This window comes from Strix uralensis, chromosome 2 (genome assembly GCF_047716275.1).
Source record: "Strix uralensis isolate ZFMK-TIS-50842 chromosome 2, bStrUra1, whole genome shotgun sequence".
In the NCBI taxonomy this organism is placed as follows: domain Eukaryota; kingdom Metazoa; phylum Chordata; class Aves; order Strigiformes; family Strigidae; genus Strix; species Strix uralensis.
The window spans coordinates 80,501,967-80,529,122 of record NC_133973.1 but is presented as its reverse complement, the minus strand read 5'-3'; the positions used below and the strand labels follow the sequence as shown (position 1 = coordinate 80,529,122).

Sequence of the window (27,156 nt, the reverse complement as noted above, 5' to 3'; positions counted from 1 at the left end):
TGTAAAGCACGATTAATCTCAACCTAAAGTATACATATAAACAAGACAGAGAAATCATTCCATATCCCTCTACTACAAAGTGCCAAAAAGTGACAACCTTAGTCTAAGCATCTAGCAATTACATCTGAAGTAACATAAACACTGTCAGAAATTAAATAATTTTAACCACTGCTTCTGTAGAGCATGATCTAAAATTTCTCATTTAAAATCAACTGCTTATAAAGACTCGTTATCTTCTCTGTGGTTGCCTGTTTGGTATAACCTGTGGTTTATTTTGTTTTGTTTTGTTTTGTTTTTCTGTTCCCTGAATCTGTTTCCCTCTTGCTTGCCAGAGGACTATCTGGAGGACAATGCAACATGGTGTAAGCTTTGGTATTCTTATTCTTCACTTTCATTCCCATTTGTCTTTGTACAATGCTGGGCAAAACATTTCTTTAAGTTTCATCTTCACTATCTTTACTTTGTGTGTGTCTTGTAGGCTAAAATGCTAGCAGTTCTTTCTGTAGTTTTGCATTCTGGCTGATTTAGTTCTTCCCAGTGCCCAGAGCTGCTGTTTCCTTCCAGTATTTTCCTCCCACTTCAAGGATATGCCTCACTCCCAGAAAGGAGCGTATGTATTCCCTCAGTGAGCTAAAAGCTGGCATAAGCATCCCCACAGTCTCAGACCCCACATATGCATGTGCAGCAATGCAAACACTGTGGTGACACTCAGGTCTGAGTCATGTGCCTTGAGACGCACTGGTGCAATGGAAAAAAGCTACCAGGTCCTCCTGGACTCTCTCACTAGAATTGCCCCTGTCTTGCTGTCCAGTCTCGGGCAAACCATTGAGCTTCTCTGTGGGAGTTTGATAAACTAGATTCCCTTATGCTTTCCAGCTTCATAAGTTCTTGTGAATGTTAGAAGTCCCTGGTTTCAGACAGAAGGCCACCTCGGCAGGGTTCAGCACAGCCCATGGGGAAGCAGGAACACAGCACCACACAGATATGCATCATCTCACTTGTGAACTACCTCAAAGCATTTAGCTTGGACTACTATATCCTGCTTCTTAGCAGGACTAATTAGTCTACAGAGAGCACCATGCTGATATAGCCATACTACCTCCTGCGTTTGAGCTGCCTGAAGTAGCTCTGTATCCACCGCATCACCATACAGCACAGTGCTGCCTTAATTCAGCTCGAATTTCTCCTGAGAACATACTGCAGCCTGACCTGGCTGGACGTGTATAAAATAATTCCACGTTTTCTTTCAGGAGGACATGGAAGCTTTCTTGATTTTCCACGAGGGAGCTGATGCACTATTAACCATATAATACATAATGCACACGTATACTATGGAGATAGGCAACTGAGAAATTGGCCCTGGCATTTTGTGAGTGATTTACATTCGAGTACAGTATAGTGGCTGCATACGTAAGTGGATGAGCATGCACCCAGTCTGAAAAAGAAAACCTTTCATGCTCTTTACCCTGGGGAGGGGAAAATATTGTGTCACACGTTGTAGGAAAATGTTCTTTTGTCTCCCCTCAAATAAAGCAAATAAAGCAAATAAAGTATGAATTTCCATGAGCAAGAGACCCTGAAACTTTTTTTTAGGAATAAAGTGGGATGTATTTTAAATGTCCATTCAGTCACATTTTTAAATATTTTTTATTCCATTGTGTAATGATTTTTGTTACAATTAAAAAATGCAATAGTAGCCTAACAAATCTGTTGTGAATAATTCCTTCCCAGTGTTCCAAAACTACATGAAGTAGAAAATACGATTAAAAAAAATTATTTAATCTGCTTTGCATTTTAGCTATAAGACTAAAATTAACAGGACAATATACTGCAAAGACATTGATCTGAATTGCCCAGGGAATCCTTTGGAGCACTCCTGAAAGTGGAGTTTATGTTTCAGTTTTGTTAGAATCCATTTAGTCCAGAGTCTAAAAATGTTAAATATATACAGTGATAGCGCAGTTTTCCTGAGTTAGGATGTTTATTCTCAACATTTTATTTCTCAAGAGGCCCTAGAATAAAATCCAGTAGTTATAAATCTTAAGAGGGTTTAAAATACTGAGATTAATTTTTCAAACACCTTCCATGTACAGAAGCCATAGGTAAAGATACAAACAAAGAGCCTGTAAAAGACTGCATAGCTCAGGAGGTTTTGGTCACACTCTTAAGAGTGAAGATTACAGGCTCATAAGGGTGTTTTAGAAGCCCACTGACTTCTCACTGGCTACTTCCTCCACAACCCTTAGATGCTGTGCTGTTGGACGCGCTGTTTCACCCTGTGTGATGTTAATCAGCAGATAACTCCTGTAAAACTTAAGGTGCACAGCTCCTCCAGTTTTAGGTTTTGTTTGTTTAAACAGCGTCCTGTTTCTTATTAGCTGTCTGGATATAATACAGACAGTGAATAGATATATTTTATGACATTTGACATGGTCATTTGGTGTCAGATTTAGGATTTGCTTGGTTCTCCAAAAATAGGTGTTTGCTTAGTGTCAAGTTTTGTTTATTCTCAATTTCTGTGTCACAGCAATATCTAAGTTTAAGTCTGTGCAATCACTTTTTCCCTCATGGTTAATACCAGTTTCAGGTGGCAAAGGCAGATGAATGATGGTGGCTGTCAGAATCCTCCTGGGAGACCTGCCAGAGTCCTGTTTTTAAAAACGGCAATATTATTCCATCCCCCAGCTGAATGGTTCTGCATGCTGCTATATCTGATGCATTGCATTCTTAATGCATGTGAGGCAGTTACTAAGAAAGAGCTTTATTAGGGTGGTTGCCTCTGTCTTCAGGTGGAATGGGTCTGCCTGCTGTTCGGACCCTGCTTAGTATGAGCAAGGAAAGACTGTCTTCCAACAGTAACAGGAAAGACAAATGTCTACCTTAATCAGTTGTCAAAAAAATGCACAATCTTTATTACCACACAGTGTCTGCCTTGTCTGAAGAGTGATATGTTGCCTGTCTCACTGAACGCAGTGCCTGCTTGAACATCTAAAAATGTATTTGTTAGTACTAATTGAACTTCCTTTACCTGATGAGTGTGAAGACACACTGAGAGTCATCATCTTATTTCCAGGAAAGTCTTTGGGATATTAATTGTGTTATATCCCTGTTACAGCTATGGGGGATACAAAACCTGTAGGCAGAATCAACTCCTGATTACTAGACTTGTCTGCACACAGTAAGACCAAGAAACGGCATAGTAATGGGTCTTCAGTTGTTGTACCTTGAGAAATTATGTGGTTCCTGAACTTGGCTACTAGGGTAAAGCAAAGCAAGATATATAGGCTAAAGTTTTCACATCTGTGCCGTATCAAACCAGACTAACACAAAGTGGAATTTATTTGCTCTAACTTTTCATGTTTCTAATGTTGCTATCAAAGTCTGAGCTATCACCTCATGCCTTTAATAATTGATGGAGAGAATCAGGCACCTCCAGACCTTGCTTAAGATACTCATTTGGAGATGACAAGAATCTGAATTACCCTCTGAATTACCCATTTCTTCCCACTGAGTATGAAGAAAATCTGAATGATTAGCTCAGACATCCAATTTGCAGATGTCTAAATGTAACCATAATGCTGGGCTTTGGACTTAGGGTCTATGAATCAAATTCATACAAAGGAGATTTTGGCCTGTGAAATATATTGATAGATAGTTCCAATCATACTTCTAATCATATTCAGCATTATGGTATCATCAGGTACCTAGAAGAATAGCTAGTCTTCAACAAAGACAGTTCATTCAGAAGCTGCACAAGTTTTATTCAATGGCAATTCTCCTTTGTAAATCTGGATTAAAATCCACTTCCTTCCATTTGATGTTTTAGCCTCTGCTCAATGAAGACTAGGGTGGGGTTTTTTCCAATATACAGATAGTTTATATTATCAGCCTCTAGGAGATGAATCTAAGCAGGAAATACATCAACACTGCTCTTTCAGCTGAAAGATAGATCACATTTCATTTCACATGTCTGTGCATTAATCTGTGCAGAAGGAAAACTGAATTCTTAATGGTCTTGTTAATGCTAAAGAAAGATAGTGATTCTATAAACATCCTCTGCACTTCAGCATTTTGATATGATATTAAAAGAAAAAATATGGCTTAAAAATTGGTTGCAGGGCTTGTGTCCCTACTTGCAGTGAATAAACCATGGTCATTCAGATGCTTCCAAGTAACATGACAGTAACAACAAGGACTGACTACCTGCCTGGAAGGTGTTACACTGTGATGAATTCTTGCATTGTTAATATGAATACAACCAACAAATTCTAAGTTTCCATAAAAAATTGATTTTGTAATGTATCACCAGTTCATTTACCACTAGAGAATTAGAGGGCCCTTTTGTGCAAGTGACTACAGACCATAAAATATCTTTTCAGCAACAAAGTTAGTTGTGCACAAGTGTGGCTACCAACAGAGAAATTAAAGCTTTGGTAATTTCTGAATTAATTGCAAATAGTGATCCTCACTCTCCAGCAGAAAATGTGTTATACTTTACTGGCAATTAGTTTCTCCAGCCTTTTGCAGCTAATTTTATTTTGCTAGACTGCAGCACAGTGTTCAATGCCTGACTCCACTTATAACAAATAGTAGGTTATAGCAGACTGAAAACTGATTTCCCAAGCCAAACATCTCATACATTTTTCTTTGGTTGTAATGGACAGAAATTGACACTTTATGGACTTTTATGTGTATCACTAGTGGTTAGAGGGGAGGTAAAATACAAGGACTAAAAAGGTTTGCCTCCATACAAATTATGACCCTTTTGTGAACTTTCTTTAGTCAAAACCAAATATTTTACATCAGGAAAGATTTCCTATATTTTCCTCCTGCTTTTATCTCCCATCCCCCAGTCATATCAATGTATCAGTCTACATTGCTGGGACAGCAACACAGGATGACTCTATAATGCAGCTACCTGTAAACAGCAAAGCTTGAGTGACTAGTTACAGATATTCACTGATGGGAAAGCCAAGACATTTAAAAATACTGGGGAAGGGGGAAGGAAAGGATTCATATCTAATTTTATCCATCATCAACTAAGGAGAAGTCTAAGGTTGTGCACCTGTTAGCAGACCCAACAGCACATTTTGGACCCTAGGTCTGGATGTAGGCCCTAGCAGTGTCACAGCTCCACATTAGGGAAAAATGCATAGTTCCCATATTACCACTCCAGATACTTAGTCACCGTGGAAAATAGGAAAATACCTCCAAGATGCTTCAGCAGATCCCACTCTGGACACTGGCGTGTACCGAGGTACACAGTAATAGAGAACTCTAGCTACAGGATTAGGACTTAGTAGTATGGACTCCCTCCACAGGTGGGTAAGAAAACAGGCATTTTCAGTGCATAATTCCCAATCTAATGTAGATACCTGCCAGAGATTCCATGAATAAGCTCCCTGGAAGTGCCAGTCTTTGTCAGCTATGAAGAACTGCAGGCTTGACAAGATATTTAGCTTACAGATGGCTAGAGCTGAGTTAGATTAACCCCTGCTGAGCAGTCAATACCTGACTTCTCCACAAATAGCCCTACTGAAGTGAACATGACTGAGGCTATTAGAATTTAGGACTTAGGTGTACTCACTGGGGACTAAGTAGATGCTTACAGGTTCACCATGTTCTGGTGGCTTTGCGATCTAGTGGCAGCAATGATAAATGACCATCATGTACATGTCTTTGTTGGCTTTCTTGGGTTTTGCTGCTTCTGCATTGAATGTATGTCATGTACATGTCATTTCTGGTGCATAAGAAATGGAATTCACTGTGTCTTATTCAATGTCTATGATACAGGTGCTCTGTGGAGCTGGGTTCATTAATCTAGCAATGGAGAGATAGTCAAAGTGGTCAGTAACAGACAGAACTCACTTGCTGAAACACAAGTGCCTTGTGCTAAGTGAGATGCCCTGAACTGTCTAGACATCTGCAAGGAACTAACAGATGTGATAAGGGCCTTACAGAAGTTCGTCAGTCTTCTGGATCCTCCAGAGGACTCCAAAATGGCATTAGATTCATTTATTTCTGTATTGAATGAGGAATCTAGGAGCTACTCATAAGATCCTAAATTAGGCCAAAATGAGGCAGCTGGCCACCTGAATAACTCCCTAGACTCCACTGACTAAGAGGTTATAAGGCTGTCCAGAGAGAGGCATCCAGAGCCTTCACATGAGGGTCTTGGGTACGGTGCAGGACCTACTGGAGACCTGTACTGGCATGTGGAAGAAAGGGAAGGCCTCCAAAGACAGTGAATACCTGTGTGCAGGCAACTGAATCCAGGTCTCCACTGTCTGTGGTGGGGTTCTTTGACACATATCACGCATGTCAACACCCACACTGAGAGCTTTTAAATTCAGGCAAGACTAACTCACTGCCAGAGCCTGATAGACAATTGACATTGCTATTCATTTGTATGGGAGCAAACCACATTGGTGATACACAACCAGCTCTTAACAGTCCCTAGGAGAATTGCCTTTGCTTTAAAATGCTGGGAATTTTGCTTTTCTATTATATATTTGGACAGCATAAATACTATATAGGAACCCAAATGAAAACAGACTGGAATGAAAATTATTTTTCTCCTTTTCAAGCCCATAAAAATTTCCAGTACATAATAATAACTGTGTTACCTAAGTAACTGCTACAGCAACTAAAGTAAAAGGCTAATTGCCTTTTTTAATGTAACTTACCTACAGTGCTAATATATTAGAAGTGTGAGATACATGCAGAAATAACAGGGATTTGAGAAACGCACTTCTTCTGCTGAAAAAAAGCAGCAATCGCTTATAGAAAAAAATTCACTGCATAATAAATGAACCTGAAACTTCCTTTTCCATGATCTCACAATGAATGCTAATGGTCTTAAAAATCAGAGAACATTTATAATCTTAGAAATAATATGTACATAAAAAACCTTTCAACAGTTATTCATTCAGATGAAATGCAGTTGACCAAATAGAGATATCTAACCCTAGAGCTAGCCAAATAACATATCCTTTACTGTCAGCTGAGAGAAATAGACACTTTCAGGGCACAGTTGATCTGAGTTACTTTAAAAATCTCTATTGGACTAAGACGGACTTGCACCCTTCAGTTCCTGTTTCTCACCATTGACTGCAGAAGAAGAGTTTGTAGCTCAGATGTGGATGCTGACATCCTGTGAGATTAATTTTATTCTCAGACTCAGTCTTATGGAGCTCATGGTCTACAAACCTGGATAGACTGTGAAATTACTATCATACACCTTGACAGTATTTCTACTTCATTTTTTTTGGCAGCAAGGTGTCACCCTGTGCTAGGCATTGAACACGTATTAAAAAAATGTGTTCCTGTCTTGAACACCTTAATGAGATCTTTCTTTCAGGTGTTCTTTTCTTCTGAAGTAGAAGATGCAGGGTTCCCAGTCATTGTTCATTCTATCTGTATGATTTTCTAACCATCCATTTGCACTATGGGAATGGAGTGATTCAGAAAAATTAATCAGCTGTTTCTGTAAAGCATGATCTTCATAATGTCCAAGTTAACAAAGTCTGAATTGGTAACCTGTTTGCCCCACAGGGGGAACAGGAGAAAGTTGAGATAGTCTCCCCCTTGTCATTTATGCTCGGGCAATTCAGTTCAGATTACACCTCCTAGTGCAGAGTAGTAGAGAAGCAATGCTGTCCAGGGCACAGGACTCCTGGAGACTGTGAATACCCTCCTCTTCGTGAGGTACACAGCACTTTCACAAGCAATGATGGGCCTGGAAAACCATGGCTGTTTTTATCTGCAACCCATCTCTCCCAGATTATGATGACCACATTGTCGGGAAAGAAAAGAGGACATCTCCTGTCTCAGTCTCACCCACCTCCTTATTCCCAGGCCAGCTAGGGTTCACCCAGGCGAAGACTTTGTTGTTAGATGGAAAATGGTGAACTCAGCTCCTCTGCGCCTGCAGTGAGAGGCCCCTCTTCATCACACTTTTCATCAAATCACCCCTTGCTTGGTAAAAATCAGTGTGGCAAAACTGAGTCCCTTAAAAATCTCTTTTATCATGAAATCAGCTGGATATACACAGATAGGAGAGGGATTGATTGGAGAAAAAATACTGCCTGTGAAATGTTCATCAGCTCACTCAGGAATGTGACCAGCTGCAAACTGGCTTGGTAATGTCCTGGGACAAAACCCCTGGAAATCTCAAGCTGCTTGTGGAGGCACTTTTAAAAAATTCTATTCCCCACAGGTTGTAATTCTGATTTATTTCTGTGCTAAAATGTGAAATAACACGGCTGGCAAACACTCTTTCAGAAATCTAGAAATTACTTAATGATATATAGGGACATATTCTTCAATGTCATTTGTTCCTTAATGTGTCCCCATGGCGAAGGCACCATAATCACTTCGAGGCCACTCATCTCTATGCTAAAACACTCTTGCCCCTCTCAGCCATTCACTTTATCTAACAGAAAACAGAAATTAGAAGGGCATCACTGTAAGAAAGGTATGACCAAGATATTTCCATGTGTTATAACTGGATAAAGATTTAACTCTGGCCTCCAGACCAAATGACCAAAGCTGCCCTCTCACTCCAGGATATGAGCCATACTCAGCTGGTACTCAGTGGACGCTAAGGACATGAGCAAGTTGCAGAACTTTTCACCCTGACAGGTGCCCACACACATTCTGGAAGCTCTCTAGCAAATGCAAGTGAATTTACTGGGCTTTCAGGAAAGGCTCCGCTGCTGCATGTTGGCCACACAGCTGAGTTTACACCCACACCTACATATATAATTTTTTTCCCATTTGAAACACTAGAGTGTTTGATGATTGGAAAATCCAGATTTGCTTTGCACTTTTTCAGTAGCCATGCCCTAAACCAGCCAGGAATGTTTTGTCATTTTTCACTATTAATAGTGACAAATAACAGGATTAACAACACTAAGGTTCTCTTTAGGATTTACTGCACTTCTGAATGCAATGTTATCTGGTTTTGAGACCTTACTCTGCTAACTGCTGGCTTGCTGAAGTGTTTTCTAACAAAGACAGCAATGCTCACACTATAATCCAGGCTAATGACAAACTTCCAGCAAGGAGTACAAGGCTCAGCCTTCATTTGCACAATTCACCATTTAATTTTAATGGATTAAGTTGCCTAGTCAGGGGAAATGTGCACTGATAAGAACATACCTGTGAAACCTTCATTCTTGCTGCACTGGTGGAAGTTGCCATAGTAACTTATCAGGATAAGTTAATCGAGCTTTGCCTGTTATCAGAAACCAGATGGAGCAAAAAATCCCAGCTATGGATCTTTAGGCAGCTGTTAAAAGTCAGATAGAAGTTCAGCTAGAGGTAAATAGGGAAAGGGTCTATCAGACAGAAGTCATAGGCATAATATGTTGGTATAAAGGAATTACAGAGGAAAATGAGGAGATGAGGCACAACAAGGAGTGTCTTAAATTTTTATTGCGAATATTTAAATGTTTTTCTGCTTTAGAAAGTATGTTTATTTAAATACAATTCTGATATTCCATATGATTTGCTCCATTCTTTATGTGACTACCATATCATATTTGCTTAGTCAAAGCAATTTTTCTTCTCTGCGCAGTCTTATGGGGGTCAGCCCAGCATGGGAAAATCCAATTGTCCTAATTCTCTTTCATATGCCATCATTTATAACCTCCAGGAACATACACTCACTTTCTTTTACAGTACTTGTTTATGGCTGGGTGGTGATTTGTGAAGGAGAAAGGCAACTTGATTCTCATGGGCCAATGTGGGGATCTGTGCTAGACCGGCAAAAAACTTGTAACATGGAGTATGACAGACACCAAAAAAGTGATTCAGAGAAAGGTGCTGGATTTTCCACCAAGGGTGCCCTGGAGCACAGGGAGGAGGGGGACAGTGGAGAGACTTGAACATGTTTCCCCATGTTGTGAATATGCAGACAGGGAGATTCAAGGTGGCCAGGAATTTTGCTTCTGGGAATTGGCTGTATGCTTATGTGCAGGTTCAGGGAACCTCAAAGCTCTTGCGGCCTTTGCTTGGGAACACAAAGTGTGTTCTTGCCTCCTTCTACCCCCAGCAGCCAAAGAGGTCAAGCAGTAAAGTTTTTAGTTTTTCCTGTATGTACAGTTTTTAATTTACCTGTAGCTTTGGGTGTGAAAGGCCATGACGACATGGCCAGTGCCTAGTGCCCTATACCTACTGGCCTGCATGGCAAGGGACAGCAGCATAGCACTGCAGGCTAGTAAAGATATCCTGCATCTTTGAGTGTGGAGCATGCCATGCTGGCTGCCACCATGGCAGCAAGCTGCTACTCCACGCTGCAAATTCAGGGGAGGGAGGCCAAAATCATGAGCCTTGGGTAGCCCCCTTATGAATATAGAAGAAAAGCCAAGAGGTGCTTTTCACCATCACAGTCACCACCTTTTAGTCTTTGGGGTGCATCATACAAGACAGCTTGAGCTAACTTTGCTCTTCATCAGAAGTACGAATCCCGAAAGGATCCACAGGCATCAAATGAATTTGAATTCCAACAAGACAATCAGAAAGCCCAAGGTTAGCCTGGCTTGGGAAGGTACTAAGCATCCATCTAGTTTCCATGAAGAGCACTCATCTGCACTTTTTTTTTTGATATTTTGCCAAGTTTTCCTAAGTAGGAAAATAACATGAGATAAAATTGCTAAAACCACCTTTAAAAAAAAGGTATAACATCACAGAGATTTGGCTCGCACACATTTCTTAAAAGGCTAGAAGCCATCTGTGGGATAATGTCAGGCAAGTTATATGTTCTGAAAATACTTGAACCCAGGAAGTACGTCAACATAAAAGGAGTATGGGTAAGCCAGTCCAGATAAAATAACAAGTGACTTTACCTTTTGTCCCACACCTGATAGAATTCAAACATTTTCTGCATTGAAAAAATCATAGGACTTTTTTCTTATTTATTTTTATGGATACAATCCTTTTTAGGGTTCCTGACAAGATGAAGGATCTATTAATCTGAGAACTATACAAACACATAGCTTTTGCACCAACAACTTGAGTCAGAAATTAATTCAGATCTTGACCACCCCAGTGCTTGGCCATCAAATTGTATTTCCTTTGAAAAGCAGGCAGGAGATATGAATAAGGCAAATAATTCTTGTATGTTTCTTATTTATTTGGGTTTGGTCAGGACTAGAAACAGAAATAAGCAAATAAATGAAGCACAGTAAGCTTCTGAGCTAGTCTGCTATCTCAGGTTGAAGCAGAACTGCAGCTATATTTTACAGATTTCAAAGGTTCAGAAAAATTATGTACTCCAGTTTAGGGGTAGTTCTGAACTGCATTCTGAAGTGCAGCTTTAAAAAAAAAAAAAAATCATAGCTGAATATCTCCTTGTTTTGATGCACAGCACTGCAGAAGCTGGAACACATCTGTAAGTCTACACAGCCCGGGCAAAAGTCCTGGAGAATGTCACTCCATTAAAGACAAACTTGCAGAAGGATTGCTCTGAGAGCAGTCGACTGATTGCTGTGGTGCTTTGCATGCTTCCAGTTCTTCTCTATTTCTGCTGTTTGAATAGTGGCTTTTGGCTTGTCTGCTAGCATATTGTAAACCAGATCTTAAAGAACTCATAGTCACAATGATAAAGTTCTCCTGGATTTTAATGATGTAACCTGTGGTCTCCTTTTTTTTTTTTTTTTTTTAGTAACTCTTGACACAGCTTTGAATTCCTCTTGAAGCTGCAGTGGAGTTCTAACCCTTTGTTTTTGCCATCACAGGCTGTAGCTGTGCATGCAGTAGCTGAGTTATAAATTCAGCCTCACGAGCAGTTGTACTGTAGAATAAAATAAGACAGGCAAAGCATCTGTAAGAAACAAAACTTGTTTAGATGTAAGTGCCTTTGATAAGCAAATGCGGCAAGGGCATGGAGAAAATAAATAGGCTTATCTTAAAATAGGACATAGTTTAAAGTCATTCCCAGTGTGAAAGTATTCTCTTTGCACAGCTGAAACATAAATGATGTAGGATCGATGTTAGACGTTGCCTAGGCTATTCTAAAAAGGAGCCTGTAGAAACTGTGCTAACTGATCACTGCCAATGAGTTTACTTGCTGTATGTCTCAAGACAGAGAAACTGAAAGAGCATGTAAAACTAGGAGCAAGTTGATGAAGAAATTAAACTACAAAATGACAGGAAGAAGACAGGAAATGTAATGACCAGTGTAGGCTGGCTCAACTGGTTGTTTGAATTAAAATTATTATATATGCAGCCTCGGGAAATAAAAGCTCCCATTCTCTTCAACACAGTTTATAAAGTTTTGCTCCAGTAATGAAAAATGGAAATGAGCCTCTCTAATGAATTATAGCAATTATCTCTCTGCTGGGGCAAGGCAACTCTGAATCCTGTCATATTCCCCCAAGAAAAGAAGCACTGTGTGCTGTTAATCACCAAACACCTCCAGAAATTCAACAACCTTTTCTTATCATTGTTTCCCTGAAGCACGAGAGTGCTCAGCTACAGGCCCATGGCACTTCTGGATTTCACACTGTGAGTATCCTTCAACTTCACCGGCGTGTGTTTGCACAGGGAGCTCTCTGTGTATGAACAGCAGGTTGACACAGAATTAGATTGATTTCTTACACTGTTACAAATCAGTAATTTATCCATGGATTATGAATCTGGTTAAAATAAAATCCTTGGTTTTTCTCACTTATGGACCTTAGCTGATTTGTGCGAAAGGAAACTGGTGCAAATCATATTTTAAATGAAAACGTTTTTGTATGCCACCTGTCACGGAATGTAAGAAAAGTGCTAGTGTTTCCTTGTTAGAATGACTTTATCTAGATTTTCTGGCTGTTGTTATAGAGATGGCGTAAGTGATGTGCCAAGGTGAAAGGACTAGTACTAAGATTAAATCCATCTGTACTCATTCCTCTACAGATAGGAAAGCTATTAGTTTTACCATACATGTACCTTTTCTCACACACAAAATATTTACATTCAAACTGGCTCAAATGCATTTTTATTCAAACACATTACCTAAAAATTGAGGAATTTTCCCATTAAATTATACTTGAACTGAGCAAAAAGTGAACTGGTGTGGGTAAATAGCATTCATTTCAGTTTGAAAAGTCTGTTATCTCTTGGACTTTTTTCCAAAGAAAAAGCATATTTAATGTGTCCCATCCTGAAAAATTAAGTTGATGTCTACCTATATGAATAAAAACTGAAATATGTTGTCTGGGAGATCACCGCTGAGGGATTAGTACAAGCTGTTCATTTGATTCATTTGTAATGCACCACAGCTATGCTAGAGCATTATTTTTATGCAAGATGTTATGTTAAACCAAAAGTATGTAGATCATCTGGGATATCTTTATCTGAATGTTTTCATTTGATAAAAGTATAGATTTATTTGTATCATATAGGTATATCACATATACATATAGCTGAGGTTTTTGGACTTGCAGACTGAAAACTTCACAGTCTAAACAGAGATGTTTTGAGCACCCAGGAAAGAAAAATCTGAACAACCCATGTCCGTACCTCCATTCAACAGAGAACAACCTCTACAATTAACTGTTTAAAATGGACAGAGCCTGTTTTCTCTTTCTTTTGGCAGTGATAAACTCTTTGCATCATGAACAGCCCTAGCCATAAATCTCACTTAAGGCCAAAGCTGTGCATCATCTTATTGTCAGTATTCAGCCACACCACCCTGCACTCGCGGGCTTCAAGCTCGCATCCCAGGATTCATAGTCACTCATAAAAATTGCATCAGGAGCTTTTGCCTCGACACACCAGGATGACCCTGATTTTTGAAGGCAAGGCAGGCATCATCCTTCAGGGTGCATGTTCCCAAGTGGCAGTTGGGGAAGCTGCCCTCCGGGAACCATGGTGTGCCTGTGGCCACCAGCAAATCAAGAGGCTTATAACTGCCAGAGACCAAAAAACAAGCAGAAGAGTTGTCTGCGTCAGGAGTTTGCACAGTTCAATGTATGGTAAAACGGGGATTGCTGAGAAGAAAGAATGATACTGACTAATTTCCAGTTCATTTCCATGATACTTTATTGAAATATAAATATGCCTAAAAGCTGCACAGTGTAGAAGAGGGGCAAACCCCTGAGGCTTTCATCTAAGGAAAGCAGAGTTTTTCTAGGACAAGATTTCATCCTGCAGCTGCTGTTATCCCTGTGGGGCTACTTGTTATTACTGCCCATGAGTAACCTAGTGGCAAGTTGCCATCTCTTCCAGGTCTCTTTTTTGTTCCCCTCTCCTTATGCAAAGTCTTTAATAGTTTCTGATCGTTCAAGGAGATATCGCTGCTCTTTTCCCTCCAGTTTTGAACTTTACAATTAAAAATGTGTCATGGGTCAGCTCTGTGCTCTGCAGTAACACAGACTTAAAAGTCAGAAGCCAGCTCTGAGTGAGCTGGTGTAACTCTGCCACCCAGCACTGTGCCACACCATGAGAAGCTGCCAACTTGGGTCCTAGAGGCAATAAAGATATTTTAGCCATTCCACACCTCTTGACCTGCCTCTCCACAGGACTAACTGGTTCAACTGACATGGCACTGACATCCAGTCCCCAGGCCTGTAACCAGCTTGGCTGGGATTATCTCGAGGATCTCTGACTGCCATAACATAGCTGCTCCCCTTGTCCATCCTCTTCCCCATTCATTCCTCTCCAAATAGCACAGGGATTTCTGTGTCAATTCTTTCTCTTTTATAGCTTTTGTCCCTCCTAGGGGGACATAATTCATGCTGTTGTGGTTGTGTGTTAGCAGGAAGTTCTGCACCCAAATCTGTATTGTCCAGGGTCGGGTTTTGATATGCTCCAGTTTGATGTGTAAATTACAAATGAATTCACATAACTTCAGCAGCCTAAAACATAAAGATAAGTCCAAGCTGGGCATCTATGCACCCTTTAAAGTCAGCATGGACATCCAGTCCATATACTTTCTCAGGATAGGTTGATCTGGCCTCTAGAAATGACTACACTGGGAATCCAGACAAGTAGGCTAGCCTAATTTTTTACTTTTCAAGTAACTAGACTTAGGTGAGATGAATGCTGGTTGTAGTGAACAGCAATAGCATACAACAAGAAGTATCAGTTCTTTAAATGTCTTAGTCCTCTAAACAATGCCTTTGGAAGTAGTACAGCTGTGGCTATGTTGCTATCTTAATCACAGTTGGAAATCTTCACTGGTGCTGCAGCCAGATGCCTCCACTTGCCATGGTGGCATCACGCGCAGACTGAAATAGGATCACAGAGTTCCTGATTCAGGACGAGCCCTGTAGAAATGCAATGAGCTGAGAACTTGGAGCAATCATGGTGCTAAGTCTCATATTCCCAAACTTGGTGGCCTCGTGAAAACTGTTTAAGGGCGTGGTGCCTGGCCTATAATGATTCCTGAACCATGCCATAAAATTGGTCTGGGGAGCTGACCCATGCTACAGCTGTTCCTGGGACTGATCTCACAGTTTAGCTGTATGGACCAGTGGGTCCAGGAGTGTTCCTAGTACTCTTAACTTATTGAAGAAAAAAATAATAGACTAGGCCACAGAATGTAGGTGCAGTGAAGTGTGCTGTTGGATCTCTCATGCTTCAGTGATGCTTTTTCTGTCCTGTGCTGCTGCTTCTTAAAAAAAGAAGACCAAACAGACAAGAAAAAAAAACAACAAAATGACCATTTGTAGATGAAGGCAATATCCAGGGATTTTAGTCCACAGCTGCAATGAAATGGGGAGAGAGCAGCAATGATCTCTCTAGTGTGAATAGTGTAGGATTCACTAGAAAAATAAAATTGCAGAGGGACAGATATCTGGTTATATCAAAGTACTGGAGAGCATATAATAGGTCATCAGATAAAGAGTGAGAAAAGTACATGTACTGGGAGCTTGTGAAAATATTACAAAATTTTCTCACAAGCTAAGGTAGACAACTAAAAGTTTTGACTGCTAAAATAAAAAATAAAATGGAATTATTTCTGAATATGTGGCTCAATTATGTAAATCAAAATACATTGAAATGGACAAAAAACTAAAATTATAATATTAAGCATATGAAATTAAGCAACCCAAAATAATTATTGACAGAAGCTGATTTGACATTAAAATATATACTACAATTTACTGCACCACTAGAAACTTAAAAAAAATAAGTACAGCATCAGTATGATGTCATTTAAGCAACAGAGATACTTAAAGAGTCAGATTCCCTACATAGAACTTATGGCTCAAGGACAACCTTGTAGAAAATGCAAAAATCTTGTGCAGGTCACTACAAAAAACCCACAAGAATGATGCCATGAAGGCAGTGGTTTGCAGATGACAACACAGAACATTTCTGCCTGCTATTGTTTTTCACAGAGATAATCAGTCAGTTTTGTTATATAGCTTAGTAACACATCCCTGTTATTTGAGGTGACAATACTGTACTGGGTCCTGCTTTAAAATCTTCCTCTATAAAACATGGAGAAAACCTATATTAAAAACACTTAAAACGGAGACAGATTTTTAAAGATATACAGGCATTTCCTGTCCTTTAATTTCAAAAAGAAGTATCTGGCCTTACTAGCTGGCTGACTGCCCTCAGCAAATAGAGGGATTCACCATCAAAACAGTATGTTTCCACACAACTGTGGTCCTCTATATAACCATATCTTCCTGTGGGACTCTGTGCGTACCAGTGATAGGTTCTGCAGCATTCGATGTTTTCACTGGTAGAATTCAGTATGAGTTTTGCAGGTAGCACAGATTGGTCACATAATAAATATTTTATAGAATAGGACAGCCCAAAGAGTGATCTAAGTCACCTATCATTTTAGTCCTTTTAGACAAAACATGTTTTGATAGAGCCAGATACAAGGTCATGTATCTGGGAAGAGTGACTACCTGCCAGACCTAAAAAATGTGAGACTACCTTGAAAAGGAAAAGCTTAAGAGAACTGAGGAGATATCAGGAAAAGGCAAGGTAGGAAATTCCAGCTGCTGCAGCAAAAAAGGTTAGCCATCACGCGTGCAATGGTGAGGAGTAAGTAAGGATTTATGTCTTTGAATATGGAACTGATGGGTCTACTTCTATCATTAAATAAGAAAGGGCTGGAGTGTGATCAAGGGCTGGACCACTGATCACCCACACTGCTTATGTGTTAATTCATTCCTCATCACAGTTTTGGCCCACACACATAAATACCCTCCAAGACATGGACATAGTTCGAAGGATATCAAGAACCATTCCCAAAAGCCAGCAGTTGGGGCATAAAGTCAACCCACTTTTGACCTCCTAATCCAGCCTATTCCTCCAACACTATCTCCTTCAAAATACTTTGCCCAGATACCTGGCATACCTCAAGGTATGTAACACATGGGCCATGGGGAACCCCAGGCCAAGTGCTGTGTAGAACAGATGCAGGGAGTTTCTGCCACTTGGCATCAAGAGGAAACTCTTGAGATGATTTCTAGAAAGAGGCATGTATCTTTCAAATGCAGACTTTAACAAGGATGGTGAAAAGTCAGAACAGTAAGAGCCATACATAAAGGCTAGAAAAATGCCTTACAACAAAAGACTTAAAACTTCTCCTCTTAGGTTATCAGAAGAGATCAGGAAGTGACTTGGTGGCTGTGTGTATGCGCTTCCAAATGGAAAAATTCCAAGTACTAAAAAACTTAATCTAAACAAGAAATAATAAGTGCCTATGGTTGGATGAAGTTAGAAAAATGTACCTTTGAAATAAGGCATCTGATTTAACAGTGAGGATGACTAACCACATGAGCAGACTCCAGCAGGAAATAGTGGGTTCTCCCTCTGTCATTTTCTGGTCATTTTCCAGCTTTAGTAAAATTCAGGTGAAAGTCCTTTCGCAAGAAGTTAAAGACTGTGTTCTCTCTGTCTGTTACATCAACAAACCCAGGGCTGTTAATTCAGAAGGTAAAGAGTTAACTGGGAATATTCTTTCCAGCAGAATGGATAAATCTTGAAATAGATCTTGATAAAAGGTTCGCTGCTTTTATATTAGTACATCAGATCCCAAAGCAATGTGTAATGTGTTCTTGGCATAGCATACAGCTTAGTAAGCAGTGAAGCAGTGGCTACACTCCGTGCTTACTCCATTTTCCAAATGAATTCAATAGGTCACTCCAGATAGAGTGCATTACAATAATCCAGTCTTGAGGTGACAAAGGTACGTGGCAAGGTTTTATTGAAGGGGTTGTCTTTGCCTTTTCAGACATAAATGGAAATATTATTTGGGGCTACAGTTGCAACCTAGGCATGCAGGAGATTCTTAAGATCTTATAACACACCTGAATGGCCACCTGCCACCTCCCTGAGTGGAGTCACACTCTTTCAGTTTTGATGCTGGCATAATATTTGATAGCATTCACACCTGCTCTTCCCAGTTCACCCAAGTTGTCTCAGGTGATCTGTAATACATCTGCAGACAGATAATCATCTTCCAGCTGTCTGGCTCATGGGGGTACTCACTTAGTTGGCTTATTGCACCAGCTGGAACCAATGGGACAGATATGTAAAGTTTCATTCAACATGCTGTGTGCAGGCCCCCTCATGCCATCCCAGTTCCATTTTGAGCTAGCTCAGTTGTTTCTTTATTGTGCCTGTGATGCAATTCATTCAGAGCTGGGAATAATCCCCAAGCTAGAAACAAAGTGTAAAAATATTCATATGTAATCATATTTCAAGGCAGGGCTGCTAATTAGGTAAAAATCCACACCATTTTATTTATATAGAAAGCAAATTTGATTTTGAAACCAAATTTAATTTTGAAACCACTGAGAAGCAATAACCACAGAACTTTATGATGTCACTGTTGAAGAGATGTTTTTCAGGCTTTATTTGACTGAATTTTATATAAACCACCTTCAGTGTTGTGGGCATATAGTAATACCAGCTAAGTGCAGGGAAATCAGATGCCATCTGAAAAAGTCATTTGCTCTGTGATCACCACAAGCTGGTTCCAACAGAGGACTTGGGTACTTGCAAGTTATGTCGCACAACACCAAACTTTCAAGCAGCTGGATCCAGTGCTGAGTCTGAAAAATTGAGGCAAATGGATTGTCATAGGAAGCCAAAGAAGCTCAGAAGTATGTAAAATATGTGTGCTGAGTTGGTGGTGAAACTGCATTGACAGGTAACAGGAAATTTAAGCACTGGAATATATCCAAGCCTACCTTACTTTTGTAGCCAAGTTGCCTTCTGAGGGCAGAAATATACATTAGGGCTCACTGTTTCTGCTCCAAATACAAGTGCTACCTTGCCATAGTGACCACACACCTCAGTATACAAAAATATACTATCAACAGTTCAAGCACTGCCTTGCAGAGTGGGGGACATACCCACTGTGCCCATATTTCTAGTTGGCTATGTTTAGGTGGCTCAATCTTCCACAGACAGGATTTTAGGGTGGCCCTTGAGACATACCTGACTTTGCTGATTTGTGTACTGCAGCCATGCTCAGTCCAGCTCTCTCACTCACCTTCTGGGGCCAGGCAGTTTGTAATGCTACACTGGAAACAGCAATGCAGCCACACCAGTTCTCATCCAGATGCCCATAAAAGTTCCTCCTGGGGTGACTATGGCTCTTTTTAAGCAGTCCTCAAATTATTTCTGAATAGCGGTACTAAACAATAGAAAAGAGATTAGTAACTTGCTGAAGACTATTCTCCCTCACACCCCAGCTCCAGGCCCAGGACTCACTTTCCATTCATCCATTACCAGCAGAAGGGATGTAAGTGCAGGACATACAGCTCTGCAGCATGGCTGTACCGTATCTCACATCTTATTTTGGCTGTCAGCAGACTCCTGTCACACATACCCCACACAAAGTCATCTTTCCTCTGTGGAAGGTCTAAAACAGAGAACAGAGAACCTCTGGGCAATGCAGTAAATTTCTCACAGGTACAGCATGCTGTACCACCTCGAAACCATGCAAAGCCTTCTTTTGATTTTTAAGGGCTTTAGTTTTGAAGCTATTTTGTTTATTTGGAGCCTGAAAGGTAGACACTGCCTCCAGACATTTCTCTTCTGGCAGTGCTTAAAATCCCTTGTCCCAGGAGGGAGAGCAAGCCATCCCCTCATCTCCACTCAGGGCAACGTTCAAAAGTTTTATTTATATAAACATCAGTTTAAATCTGAGCTTCAAGTGGTATGACCTAGATGCAAAACCTGCCAACTCCCAGATGTTTTTTGTCTCCTGCTGTATACTTATCTCTCGGAAGACTACCCTGGGTCAGGGGATGCCAGTGATTACCCATATTTCTTTCCCACATTCAAAGCAATCATTTTAAAGCTGCACGGTCTTTCTCACAAGCCCTTGTCTGGGTCTTGTCTAGGTCATATATTACTACTCAGTATGAAAACTGCAGAGTCTTGCTAGATTGACTATAAAATATCCGCAGGTTGCTGCAGGGTTTTGATTTGTTGCACAGTACTAGATGAAAAGCCTTTCAGCTAAATATGAATGAAGACTCAGGGTTTATATAGTGGCCATCCAAGAAGAGAAGGTCGTCATAACTCTACCCTCAGAAAAGAAAATGAGGGCTAAAGGAGTGTAATTAAGAATTTTTTCTACAAGTATTAGGACAGCATTTAGTACGCTCTGTACTTGAACAGTTTAGGGTGGTGATGGCAACCACTGACACTTATGCCACATTTGCCACTGACAGGTATTTGGGCTGGTCTCAGCAGTAATGAGCTCCTCTGCTTTTTAAAAATAAATTTGTCATCAGCTGACAAAAAAGGTGCACTATCAGTGCTTTAAGAGAAAGAGAATGGTTTACAAGTCTTTGTAAACCTGAGAAAGACTCTGTGCTCTTCTTTTTGAGGATTTATCATCAGAACCAAATGCAACACTTAATGGTTAAATTGTGGAAAACACCAAGCAACATATGAAGATCCATTATGTTGGTAACATGCACAGGTAACTAGGGCAAAGCTACTCCTTCCTGGTACAGTTGGCAGAATGTTTCAGAAGAGGCAGGAGAACTCCTGTACAACTGCGGTCCAACCACCCCCATGCAGAGAGAGTGGAGGGTTTCTGGAGACTTCTGCCTGAGCTGCTCCTCAGGGCTTATGGCATCGAGGCTTCTGCACAGGCACACACACTTCTTCGACTAGAGAGAATTTTTTTCTTTTATGCCCCACCCCGTCCCAACACTCTTTTTACACATCCAGACAATCTTGGATACATCACGTAAGAATAAATGTTGCAGATTGGGGCTGGATTTATTTTTTTATAGCTGCTGCCACCAGCTGTTTTTGCTGTACAATCTGCTGGCCACAACCACCACCCTGCTGAGCTATCTCTACCCAGAAACTCCCCCACAGGGCTTCAGTTCTCTTAGAAAGGGATAATTAGTAACAGGATTTTCAGATAAGCCTCAGAACAAAAAAGAAATTTCCTTTGCCCTTCCTAAAATAAAATAAAATAGCTACAAACTCTGACCCTTCTAACAATGACGGTCTCATCCTACTGGTTAATGCAGGATATGGCAGATATTAAGGTGCATTTAGCTTGGTTTGACTGCCAATATGTTTCTAAATGCATGGGCTGCAGCTCTGTTTCTGCCCCTAAATACCTCAATTGCCACTAAAGCATTAACACACCTTGTCTAGCCTATTCAGAAGCCTACAGACTCAGTAACAGTTCTCAGGGAGCTCTCTCCCATCCCTGCAGGAAGTGCCGCTACCCAGCCTCTTTGCTCGTCCAAGGCTTCCAAAAAACAGCTTACACAGAGAATAGAAAATTGTCAACTTTTCATATTTATAAAGCACCTGGGTGGTATAGTTCTCCAGAAGGCCTTACCCACACACCTGTAATTCATTTCATTCATGGATATAGTTAAAAATAGAAAATAAGTTAGATGTATTTTTCTTTTGAGATTTAATTTCAGAAGTGACAAAAGACAAGATGATGATTGTTACAGTATTATTATTTCCACATCAAAGAAAACTGGTATACAAACAAAGACATGGTATAACTCCATATGAGCACATAAAGCCTATACACAGTCCTTCCATAACAAATTTTTTATCATCACCGTGGCTACATAGAAATATAGGAAATATAAGGACCACTCAACATGATAATTTTCTAGAAAGAAATCGAGTAATTGGAGTGCTTTGGAAATAAATATGACTTGTTAGCGCATTTTCGAGTTTCTATTTCAAATTACCAATTGCTCATGGCCAAATGTAAATTCATTAAGTATGACAAATTAACAGAGTTCAGTGATAAACAGCCTTAGGAAATCAGTGAACAAAATCATCACAATCACATAGAAAGCTGTTCATGAGATCTTAATGCCAAACAGCTTTGAATGTCTTCAACACTAATTTGTCACCTACATAGACTAGATAACGCTGACTATCTTCCTGGCTACAGTATTCAGACATCATCAGAAGTGTAGGTGACAACAAAGAGATGACCTTGCCAACAGCAAATCTTTTCAGCGAGAAGTCAGACAGTTCTTACTGCATGTTAAAAACTATCCTTCATTTTTAGGAGGATTTTATGTCTATGAGAAAAATTAAGTCAAGTAGCATATGATCATGCTGGTGACAGAAAACTCTTTTTTCCCTTTGACTCTCATGCATTAACATGAAAATGTCAGGAAATGCAAGAGATAGATGGTCCTTAATGGTTATCCAGCTCTTCTGGCATTGCAAACTCGTGTACTGGACCTCCTTTTTGTTAGAATCCCTCCAGAATTCTGTGAGAAAAATTTGTTAAAAAATTTCTGAGATACAGCTCTCGTTCCCTGCATTTTCACCCCATAGTAATACGCTTGCACCAAATTTTAGCAAGCAATATCAAGTAATATCTATTCCTTTAATTTTCCTGTGCCCTTTTTAGGTTTACCACATGGAGAGTGTGGTCTTTTCTCTAAAAGGATATAACTGAACTATATCCTTATCATCTGTCCCTGTTACCCATCCTGTCCAATTTCTTCCTCCTCAGGAAGAAAGAGTGGAGGCCATTTTACATTTCAGGCACTAAGTACTTTGATTCACTGTTTGAGATTCAGATTGGTCACTAAGTAATTCTTCTGCTAGGTCAGGGAGTTTGGTTTGGAGCTCTTGTCCTCAAAGGTGCACATTTTCAGATAGATGTAAATGCTTTTGGATATTACTTGTGTAGACATCTGTACTTGTGTCTGCTGGTGCTTGTGGCCCACCTGTATTTCACAAGACTTGGAAATGTTTTCACATTTAAAAAGGTCCATATAAGGAGCATTAGCAATCAATAAACAGACTCTTTCAAAATTTCCCTCATGGTAAATGAAAAGTGTGTAAATCTCTAAAAGGCATTGGAGCAAAGCTTAATCCTTGGACACTCTGCATATATTAACCTCTACAAAGACTTTGATCAAATCCTTAAATGTCACCAGCCTCTTTTCTGTTTCTTCTGGGTCATTTAACATCACACACAACATGAGAATTGACCTTCATTGTTTGCAGGTTGTGTCATTGGGACACAGCTCAGAGATGCCAGTCTCTGGTCCTTAACAGACCTAAATAATTCACAGTGGATGGAAAGCAGAACCGCATACTCATAGAACAATTCAGATCAGAAGGAACTTCTGAAGGTCATCTGGCCCAACCCCCACCTCCCCTTCATGTCTCCATTCAGTTCAAAGCAGAGACAGCTTCAAAGACAGGTCTACCTTCAAGTTAGATCAGGTTGCTCAGGGCCTTGTCTCAGTCAAATTTTTAATATCTCCAAAGATGGAGATACCACAAACTGTTTCAACAGTCTGTTCTGATATTCAGCCACCCCTCATTGTGCAAAAAATTTTCCTAACATCTAATTGGAGTTTCCCATATTGCTGCTTGTGTCCACTGTCTCTCATTCTTAAGCTGTGGACCTTCAAGAAGAGTATGGCTCCATCTTCTTTGTAACCTCCCATTAGGTAGTTGATGGCAGCAATAAGATCCTCTCTTTGCTTTCTCTTCTTCAGTCTGAACAACACAGCTCTCTTTTCCTCCTATGTCATGTGCTCCAACCCCCTGACTATCTTGCAGTTAGAGTTAGTTAGAGATTTGTTTAGGAACTCCCTTCTTCCTTCTCATGCCAGTGAAAAGAGCAGTCAGTGAATGGATTGCTACTAGGACAGAGAACCCATTTGGTTGGACATGTGAAAGAGAGCACAAATTCCCTGAAAGTCGTTGTCCCACAGCAGCATTTCAGTACCCAGCACAAGCACCTTTCTCATCTCATCCATCAAAATCAGCCTTTACCTTAACACTGGACAGCATGGAAATAACATATTCATAGACAAAAGCAAAAGCAAAAAACAGTCCCCTTTTAGTTTTACACTAAAGCCAATGCTTTGGTAACAGTGTATGCACTGCAAGAGCACTCTGTCAGTGGTGCACATGCTGCCCACAGACAACACCAGCTGGAACACTCCACAAGCATTTTATCCACAGATCAGAATCTGAAGTTTGATTATTCTGTTCATTCTTCAGAATTAGGGGTGTCTAGCCATGAACCCCTCAGTAGGCAGCACAAGCAAGATGTGTCAAATTTTGCTCAAGGGGCATGAGAGCCAGAACGCCTTTCTAATGCATTGTCAGGCCCATTAATGTCTGCATCCCCAGTGGTTTCCGCACTGCTGAAGGCTCTGAGGAAAACCAAATGGGACGGAACAACCAGTTCCTCCAGTGTGGAACTCAAAACCATCTTGCCCACAAAGTTCCTGACCATTTAGTGGGTCCTGTGATGCCCCAAACTATGCCTTCTCTGCTTCTGAATGGATATGCAGGGGAGCCAAATCCCATTCAAATTGATTGTTTCCTGCTTAAAACAAGAGGAACGTGAAACCCACTTCACTCACTGCCGTTCGTATGTCACTACTGCTGTTGCTCTCCCCTGCCAAGCAGGCACTGCTGGGAAAGAGTCTCCAGTGAGTAAGCGCATGCACACCCCCACTTGCAGAGCAAAATGCCCACAAAGATAAGCATGTCAAAGACCTCCAATTACTGAACAGGTAAGTAACTTTCCTCTTAGCACACCGCATGACTGAGTCCTAATTGAGCATCACATTCCTCCTGGATGCAAAAGCAAACCATTATGGACAAATGAGTCAAAAAGCCAAAATAAAAATCAGTCAGATAGCTCAAGCACACCTGACAGAGCTATTTAAAGGATTCTGACCATTAGCTATCACTTCAGTGATATCACTTTTCATACTGACATGCAAGGTGGCAGAGGAGCTATTTTCTCAGTCTCTTGCTTCTTCACAAAAGGAGACAAACATCAGGCACAAAATATTCAGAAAACAGTTAGCTGTCTTTGACACCATCACATCTTCATCTGTGTCTAACTTTAGTGTTGGGTTTAGGGGTGGGATGGGTACACATCTGAGCAGCCAAATACTATTTTTAAGACTTTCAAAGTATAGCTTGTATATGAAAAAGACCTGTCTACATATGGATGATTACACTGATTTTTAATGTGTAGGCCCCATATAGATTTTGATGACAATAAAAAGACTTACACCCAGGTATTTAAATGTACGTATCACATCTTTTCAATGTTTGGGTTTTATGATACAGTTGCCAGTGACATTGTGATTGGTAAAGGTTTTCTTCCTTTGCTGTTATCAAAAAAAGTGCTGTTTCTCAATCCAATGTAGTTTGATGCCTAGTTTTATGAAAAGTTAGAGAACACAATTTGAGGCTGATTTAGTTTAAAATTAAGCCATTTCTCAGTGTATCTTGTTATGAGTCTTCCTTAACACATACACACACAAAAAAAGGCTTCACAGTAACGCCTTTCCTTTTAACTGAAAAGAGGGCAAATACAAATAGCAAGTATTAAAAACAAATCAATTCTCTTATTTGACTCTTGGCTGAAACTCCTTCTTTACTGAGGTTATGTCCTCTCTCTCCCAATTTATATTCTTTCTTTTTCTCTCAAACAATGAGGTATTAAAGTCTTCTGTTATGAAAAGTAAATGTTTATCCTTTTTGTAATTTAGCTCATCAGTACTGTTCAATGGAAACACCAGTGATACAAATTTGAATGACAGTTTTGGGCTATGTGTATCTATCTCTTCATTAGCACATGGCCCAGTGTCAACAGAAATCTTCCCGCTGCTGTCAGTGAATTTTGGATCAGGTCTTTCAGGGCTAGATGCAAAAAGAAAGGACACATTGAGCGAGACCAGAGCTGAATCTAAATCTTTGAGTCAGGCATTAGCACTACTTGTATCATATCTGGGGACAGTTTTGTGCCTCATTGTGAGATGTAAAACAAATTCCAGAACTTAAACCAACAGTCTGCAGGCTTGGTCTTGGAAACATGTAAAACAGTGCTATTCATAGTGTTTTCAGTAAAGTGTTTCTAAGGAAGCAAAGTTAGCCAGGGAAAGTTTAAAAGTTAGCAGTGATTTGTTGGCCGAAAAGGTTTGGGAGCCACTAGCCTACAGATAGCCACTGCTGCTGTGCTAACAATTTAGATCAGCACAGCTAAAATGTTACCATTTTAGATCTTGACTTTCTTGACATGTTCAGTACTTTACTCATCAGTACCAGGAAGCACCTCCACATATACCCTGGATCATATATCTATGTATGTTCAGCATACCTATCACCTTTAATCACTGAGCAGAGGTCATCTTCCAAAATGGACGTCAAGCGTGACAGAGCTCATTATCACAGCATTCACCAGCACATGGAAAGTCTAGGTTTAATGCCTTCCCCTGGCTGAAGAGACTCCAACCTCCCACCTTCCTAGAAAGAGCCTGTTGTCCATCCTGGCATAAGAACATCCTTCTGGCTGAATTTGGTAGCATGCAGAAAAGACATCAAAATGTCTTAGGACAAAGTGTGAAGTGCAGTGATTAGAAATCTCACAACCCTCCCAGTTAGTGCGTCACTGAGGTGACTTCCCCTCATTTCAATTTACCACTGTACATTGGTTGTTGGTCTCTGTGCCAACAGCTGTGGTTGCACTTGATGTAAGAACTGATGGCTTGAGCACATAGGCAATCCTTAGGAGCAGATTACACAGACTTTACTACCACCCCTTTTAGATGCGGTATGGAAAAATACAGTATAGCAAGACAAACAAATCTGAATGCTGAGTTTTATTGAAGAGTTTCAGAGGCAACATGAACCCTGAAACAGAGATTTTCCCTCTCTTTGAACCGGTGCCTCTTTCCTAGT

At 40.3% G+C, this 27,156-nt stretch overlaps 1 protein-coding gene across 1 annotated transcript in view; it reads left to right on the top strand.

The window, feature by feature from the left end:
* Window positions 1-27,156, top strand: part of GPC6 (glypican 6) — a 798,134-nt gene that overhangs the window by 740,683 nt on the left and 30,295 nt on the right. The window contains exon 7 of the mRNA XM_074859430.1: window positions 333-362. Coding sequence (XP_074715531.1) covers window positions 333-362 — 30 coding nt within the window. The remainder of the gene's footprint in view (window positions 1-332; window positions 363-27,156) is intronic.